Here is an 8,063-nt window from a genome sequence, read left to right as displayed (position 1 = left end):
TTTGATCAAATACAGTATTACTAAGAACTCTGTATGATTTAAATGCACTTTTGCTTTTTACCTATCTAATTACAGCAGGGTTTTTTTTTCACTTTGTCTTTTGTAGGTTTTGTATACGTGTGCACATAGCCTAACTGAAAACTACTAATAAAGATTAAACAACAAGACTGATTTCATCACCCAAGGTATCATTTTAACCCCTTTCTGACATCAGACGTACTATCCCGTCCATGGGACCCGGGCCCCTACGCCCATGGACGGGATAGTACGTCTAGTGCGATCAGCCGCGCCCACGTGGTGAGCGCCGCTGATCGCGGACGGGTGTCAGCTGTTTATCACAGCTGACACCCGGCACTGTGTGTCAGGGGCGGTCACGGACCGCCCCCGACATGTTAACCCCTTGCACACCACGATCAAACACGATCGCAGTGTACCGGGGGTTAAAGGGAAGCATCGGCAGGGAGGGGGCTCCCTCCGTGCTTCCCTGAGCCCCCCACAGCAGCGCAATGTGCAGCGCTGCTGCGGGGGCTCTTTCCATGCAGGTCCCCGGATCCAAGATGGCGACGGGAACCTTCAGGGGCCTGCAGGGAGCTGGCTTCCTCAGTGCCTGCAAAGCGCAGGCAAGGAAGAAACCTGCACACTGCCTGTGACAGATTGCTGATCTGTCACAGTGATCTGTGATGTGACAGATCAGCGATCTGTCACAGGACAGTGATGCCCCCCTGGGACAACCTAATAAAGTAAAAAAATAAATAAATAAATTTAAAAAAAAATATTCCCTAATAAATTCATTTTTTGGAAATAAAAATAAAAAATAAAATTACACATATTTGGTATCGCCGCGTCTGTACCGACCTGCCCTATAAAACTGTCCCATTAGTTAACCCCTTTAGCAAACCCCTTAAAAATAAAAAACGAAGCAAAAAATAATGATTTATTATCATACCGCCGAACAAAAAGTGCATTAACACGCGATCAAAAAGACGCATATAATTATCCATGGTACCGCTGAAAACGTCATCTTGTCCCGCAAAAAACGAGCCGCCACACAGCATCATCAGAGGAAAAATAAAAAAAAGTTATAGCTCGCAGAATAAAGCGATGCAAAAATAATTTTTTATATAAAATTGTTTTTATTGCATAAAAGCGCCAAAACATAAAAAAAGACATAAATGAGGTATCGCTGTAACCGTACTGACCCGCTTTATGAATTTTACTGCACGCGGAACGGTGTAAACGCACCCCCCAAAAGAAATTCATGAAACGCTGGTTTTTGTTCATTCTGCGTTTCAAAATTAGAATAAAAACTAATCAAAAAATGTCACGTGCCCGAAAATGATACCAATAAAAACATCAACTCGTCCCGCAAAAAATAAGACCTCACATGACTCAATGGGTCAAAATACAGAAAAATTATAGCTCTCAATATGTGGTGATGCAAAAAACTTTTCACAATAAAAAGCATCTTTTAGCGTGTAACAGCTGCCAAAAATAAAAACCGCAATAAATAGTAAATCAAACCCCCCTAGTTAGGGAAAAATAATAAAATTAAAAAAATGTATTTATTTCCATTTTCCCATTAGGGCTAGGGTTAGGTCTAGGATTAGGGCTAGGGGGTGTGTTGGGGTTAGGGTTGGAGTTAGAATTGGGGGGGTTTCCACTGTTTGGGCACATCAGGTGCTCTCCAAATGCAACATGGCGTTTGATCTCAATTCCAGCCAATTCTGCGTTGAAAAAGTCAAATGGTGCTCCTTCCCTTCCAAGCTCTGCCATGCGCCCAGTGTTTTACCCCCACATATGGGGTATCCTATTTCTCCTGTTGCCCTTAGGAAAATAAAAAATTGGGGGCAAAAATATCATTTTTGTGGGGAAAAAAAAATATGATTTTTTTATTTTCACGCCCGGGCGTTATAAACTTCTGTGAAGCACTGGGGGAGTTCAAAGTGCTCACCACACATCTAGATAAGTTCCTTAGGGGGTCTAGTTTCCAAAATGTTGTCATTTCTGGGGGGTTTCCACTGTTTAGGTACATTAGGGGCTCTCCAAAGGCAACATGCTGACACCCGCAGACCATTCCATCAAAGTCTGCATTCCAAAACGTCACTACTTCCCTTCCGAGCCCTGACGTGGGCCCATACAGTAGTTTTCTCCCACATATGGGGTATCAGGGTACTCAGGACAAATTGGACAACTTTTGGGGTCCATTTTCTCATGGTACCCTTGGGAAAATAAAAAAAATGGGGACTAAATGATCATGTTTGTGGAAAAAATACGATTTTTTTATTTATTTTCACGCCCGGGCGTTATAAACTTCTGTGAAGCACTGGGGGAGTTCAAAGTGCTCACCACACATTTAGATAAGTTCCTTAGGGGGTCTAGTTTCCAAAATGAGGTCACTTGTGGGGGGGATGCCACTGTTTAGGTACATCAGGGGCTTTCCAAACGCGACATGGTGTCCGATCTCAATTCCAGCCAAAAAGTCAAATGGCGCTGCTTCCCTTCCGAGCTCTGCCATGCGCCCAAATAGTGGTTTATCCCCAAATAGGGGGTATCAGCGTACTCAGGACAAATTGCACAATAACTTTTAAGGTCCTACGTTATAAACTTCTGTGAAGCCTTTGTGGGTTCAAAATTCTCACCACATATCTAGATAAGTTCCTTGGGGGGTCTAGTTTCCAAAATGGGGTCACTTGTGGGGGGTTTCCACTGTTTAGGTACAACAGGGGCTCTCCAAACGTGACATGGCGTCCGATCAGAATTCCAGCCAATTTTGCATTGAAAAAGTCAAACGGCGCTCCTTCCCTTCTGAACTCTGCCATGCGCTGAAACAGTGGTTCCCCCCCAACATATCAGGTATCAGCGTACTCAGGACAAATTGCACAATAACTTTTCCAGTCCAATTTCTCCTTTTACCCTTGGTAAAATAAAAAAAAAAATTGAACCTGAAATAGTTTTTTTGTGAAAAAAAGTTAAATGTTCATTTTTTTTTTTAAATATTCAAAAAATTCCTGTGAAGCACCAGAAGGGTTAATACACTTCTTGAATGTGGTTTTGAGCACCTTGAGGGGTGCAGTTTTTAGAATGGTGTCACTTTTGGGTATTTTCTATCATATAGACCCCTCAAAGTGGCTTCAAAATGTAATGTGGTCCGTAAAAATAAAATGGTGTAAAAATGAGAAACCGTTGGTCAACTTTTAAGCCTTATAACTTCCTAACTAAAAAAAAAATTTTGGTTCCAAAATTGTGCTGATGTTAAGTGAACATGTGGGAAACGTTACTTAAGTTTTTTGTGTGCTGTATTTGTGATTTAAGGGCATAAAAATTCAAAGTTGGAAAATTACGAAATTTTCAAAATTTTCGCCAAATTTCCATTTTTTCACAAATAAACGCAAGTTATATTTATAAAATTTTACAACTAACATGAAGTACAATATGTCACGAGAAAACAATGTCAGAATCACCGGGATCCATGGAAGCGTTTCAGAGTTATTACCTCATAAAGGGACAGTGGTCAGAATTGTAAAAATTGGCCCGGTCATGAACGTGCAAACCACCCTTGGGGGTAAAGGGGTTAATCAGTTCACCGGGGCCACCTGACAGTGTCTGTAGGTCACTGAGCCAAATCCTGCTGACAGGTTCGCTTTAAAATGTGAAGGGACATAATGTCTATATATCTTAAAACAGACATGAGTGGATCAAAGTTCAAGTGCATGTGCAAAAAAAAAGGTTAAGCCACGTTGAACATAAGTAAAGTGCAAATGCATATACAGATAACGCATTAAGTCCAATAATTGGCATCACAATGTAAATAACCTGATAGGTATAAGAGGGCAGGGGAGAGGACACAAACAAGTTTCACATAGGCTTCTTTTAGGGGGTATCGCTTTTCTGAAAGTTTAATATCTCAAGCACCAGATACTACATTTATAAATATTTAAATTTTTTGTTTTATGGTTTGTTTTTTTTTAGTTCATTTCTTGAGGTTGCATAATAATGTGTAATTATACTTGTATGCAAGTACTATTACCCAAGAATATCCTAACTAATTCTGAACAGACAGCCCTCACTTGGCCCCTTGGCTATCTATTCATGGGTACAGCTTGCATCACATAATATGCCAATCAAGCGATAAAAGGGGAATTTTCCTTTATTTTTCTATAATCTGCTTTGATAGCAGCATACAAGGGGTTAAAGTGGGTCATTACTGCATAATGGCAGTGCCCACAAAATCTGAGTGCAGTAATAATATGCCACAGCATGTACTATCAAAGAGTCAAGGAGCAGGAGTACATAATCATCACTATATTAAAATGTCTCATTTACATAGGAAAAGTAGATAATTTCTTACTACTCAAGAATAATAATGATTACCAAAATTATAGGTGCCTGGAAAGTAGAACTGTTCTGGTGGTGGATATGCAGGTGGAACACCTCTACTCAAACTACGTTCATGTACAAGAACGTCAAAGATGGTGTCTTCAGTCATGTTGGTCAAGGCTTCAAGAGACCAAAATGCAAAATAGGAACAGTTTCTAAGAAATTGACCAGGCCTGTGAGAGAGAAAACAATATTTAGGGTATACAATGAAATGAATGCTATCACTCTCCTTTTCACAAAAAAAACAAAAAACAAAAGAAAAAACAACAAACTTACCTTAAAGAATCCGGCATCTGTGCTTGATACCAACGATTTATATCAAACACTCCCATGTAAATCGAAGGCTTATTTTGTCCATACGTATTAACTTGCCAGCTAAATATTGACACACTGGTATCAGGTGATGTAACTGAAAGGAAAACATTTTGTTACAAACATTTATAATGTACATAAATATTACTTGCAATCGGTAATGACAATGACAGAGGGCTTTCCCTGTCATTGATATAACTTGTGAACTGCAGGTTAAAACTTATTCCAAGCTTTATTAGAAGAGGTTTAAACGCCACAGAGCACTGCAGACTCCAGGCGTACAGAGCACTGCAGACTCCAGGCGTACAGAGCACTGCAGACTCCAGGCGTACAGAGCACTGCAGACTCCAGGCGTACAGAGCACTGCAGACTCCAGGCGTACAGAGCACTGCAGACTCCAGGCATACAGAGCACTGCAGACTCCAGGCATACAGAGCACTGCAGACTCCAGGCATACAGAGCACTGCAGACTCCAGGCATACAGAGCACTGCAGACTCCAGGCATACAGAGCACTGCAGACTCCAGGCATACAGAGCACTGCAGACTCCAGGCATACAGAGCACTGCAGACTCCAGGCATACAGAGCACTGCAGACTCCAGGCATACAGAGCACTGCAGACTCCAGGCATACAGAGCACTGCAGACTCCAGGCATACAGAGCACTGCAGACTCCAGGCATACAGAGCACTGCAGACTCCAGGCATACAGAGCACTGCAGACTCCAGGCATACAGAGCACTGCAGACTCCAGGCATACAGAGCACTGCAGACTCCAGGCATACAGAGCACTGCAGACTCCAGGCATACAGAGCACTGCAGACTCCAGGCATACAGAGCACTGCAGACTCCAGGCATACAGAGCACTGCAGACTCCAGGCATACAGAGCACTGCAGACTCCAGGCATACAGAGCACTGCAGACTCCAGGCATACAGAGCACTGCAGACTCCAGGCATACAGAGCACTGCAGACTCCAGGCATACAGAGCACTGCAGACTCCAGGCATACAGAGCACTGCAGACTCCAGGCATACAGAGCACTGCAGACTCCAGGCATACAGAGCACTGCAGACTCCAGGCATACAGAGCACTGCAGACTCCAGGCATACAGAGCACTGCAGACTCCAGGCATACAGAGCACTGCAGACTCCAGGCATACAGAGCACTGCAGACTCCAGGCATACAGAGCACTGCAGACTCCAGGCATACAGAGCACTGCAGACTCCAGGCATACAGAGCACTGCAGACTCCAGGCATACAGAGCACTGCAGACTCCAGGCATACAGAGCACTGCAGACTCCAGGCATACAGAGCACTGCAGACTCCAGGCATACAGAGCACTGCAGACTCCAGGCATACAGAGCACTGCAGACTCCAGGCATACAGAGCACTGCAGACTCCAGGCATACAGAGCACTGCAGACTCCAGGCATACAGAGCACTGCAGACTCCAGGCATACAGAGCACTGCAGACTCCAGGCATACAGAGCACTGCAGACTCCAGGCATACAGAGCACTGCAGACTCCAGGCATACAGAGCACTGCAGACTCCAGGCATACAGAGCACTGCAGACTCCAGGCATACAGAGCACTGCAGACTCCAGGCATACAGAGCACTGCAGACTCCAGGCATACAGAGCACTGCAGACTCCAGGCATACAGAGCACTGCAGACTCCAGGCATACAGAGCACTGCAGACTCCAGGCATACAGAGCACTGCAGACTCCAGGCATACAGAGCACTGCAGACTCCAGGCATACAGAGCACTGCAGACTCCAGGCATACAGAGCACTGCAGACTCCAGGCATACAGAGCACTGCAGACTCCAGGCATACAGAGCACTGCAGACTCCAGGCATACAGAGCACTGCAGACTCCAGGCATACAGAGCACTGCAGACTCCAGGCATACAGAGCACTGCAGACTCCAGGCATACAGAGCACTGCAGACTCCAGGCATATAGAGCACTGCAGACTCCAGGCATATAGAGCACTGCAGACTCCAGGCATATAGAGCACTGCAGACTCCAGGCATATAGAGCACTGCAGACTCCAGGCATATAGAGCACTGCATTTTCAGATGACACCGTCTTTAAATGGGTTGTCCACTACTTATACAACCATTTCTCAATCTTGTTTCTCCCAGTAAAATAACACCCATAGGGGAGAGAGAAGCCAGCATAAGGGAGAGTGAAGCCAGCACTGACTAACCACAGGGACCCCGGGAGAGCCCGTGCTGACACCTCCTCTGGAACGGCGCCGGAACCACAGGTGACTATATGTAGCATTTTACTGGTGGAATACACAGGGATTGTCCGAGTAGTGACCAACCCTTTTAATTGCAGTATAAAATAATTTTTTTAAAAGCATTGGAAACCTTGTGTTACGTTTTGGGATAAAATATTAATATATATATATATATATATATATATATATATATATATACATACATACATATACACATATATGTTTGTATTTAGATGGTGGCCCGATTCTATCGCATCGGGTATGCTGGAGTCTCTGTTAAAATAAAAAATAGTTATATACTCACCTTCTGACGGCCCCCGGACTCTTTCTCTCCTCGCTCCCGGCATCTTCCGGTTCCAGTAATGCTTTGCACGAAACACCGCTGAAGACGTCGCACTCTCGCGAAAGTGATGTCATCTTCCGCCCTTCTCGCTAAGCATTACTGGAACCGGAATATGGCGCATGGTGAGAGGAGGGACAGAGTCCGGGGGGCCGTCGGAAGGTGAGTATATAACTATTTTTTATTTTAACAGAGACTCAAATACCCAATGTGATAGAATCGGGCCACCATCTAGTGTATTATACTCCTGTTACACCCGGAGCTGCTAACACTGTTCTGCTGTTACCTAATGTATTGTACTCCAGTTACACCCAGATCTGCAGTCACTGTTCTGCTTTTACCCAATGTATTGTAGTTCAGTTACACCCAGAGCTGCAGTCACCATTCTGCTCTTACCTAATGTATTGTAGTCCAGTTACACCCAGATCTGCAGTCACTGTTCTGCTTTTACCCAATGTATTGTAGTCCAGTTACACCCAGAGCTGCAGTCACCATTCTGCTCTTACCTAATGTATTATACTCCTGTTACACCCAGAGCTGTAGTCACGGTTCGGCTGTTACATAATGTATTGTACTCCAGTTACACCCAGATCTGCAGTCACTGTTCTCCTGTTACCTAATGTACTCCTGTTACACCCAGAGCTGCAGTCACTGTTCTGATGTTACCTAATGTAGTGTACTCCAGTTACACCCAGAGCTGCTGTCACTGTTCTGCTGTTACCTAATGTATTGTACTCCAGTTACACCCAGAGCTGCAGTCACTGTTCTGCTGTTACCTAATGTAGTGTACTC

At 44.2% G+C, this 8,063-nt stretch overlaps 1 protein-coding gene across 3 annotated transcripts in view; it reads right to left on the bottom strand.

Annotated features, from left to right (window-relative positions):
* Positions 1-8,063, bottom strand: part of AHCTF1 (AT-hook containing transcription factor 1) — a 258,110-nt gene that overhangs the window by 187,148 nt on the left and 62,899 nt on the right. For all 3 annotated transcript variants that reach the window (XM_073545122.1, XM_073545119.1, XM_073545120.1), the window contains exons 9-10: positions 4,654-4,786; positions 4,372-4,550 (exon numbers count right to left, since the gene is read on the bottom strand). In XM_073545122.1, the coding sequence (XP_073401223.1) occupies positions 4,372-4,550; positions 4,654-4,786 (312 nt within the window). The remainder of the gene's footprint in view (positions 1-4,371; positions 4,551-4,653; positions 4,787-8,063) is intronic.

The sequence above is a fragment of the Dendrobates tinctorius genome, unplaced genomic scaffold (genome assembly GCF_039654945.1).
Source record: "Dendrobates tinctorius isolate UK_male_01 unplaced genomic scaffold, ASM3965494v1 ptg000140l, whole genome shotgun sequence".
NCBI lineage: Eukaryota > Metazoa > Chordata > Amphibia > Anura > Dendrobatidae > Dendrobates > Dendrobates tinctorius.
The sequence above is the reverse complement of the archived record's forward strand: the minus strand, read 5'-3'. Positions and strand labels throughout refer to the sequence as shown.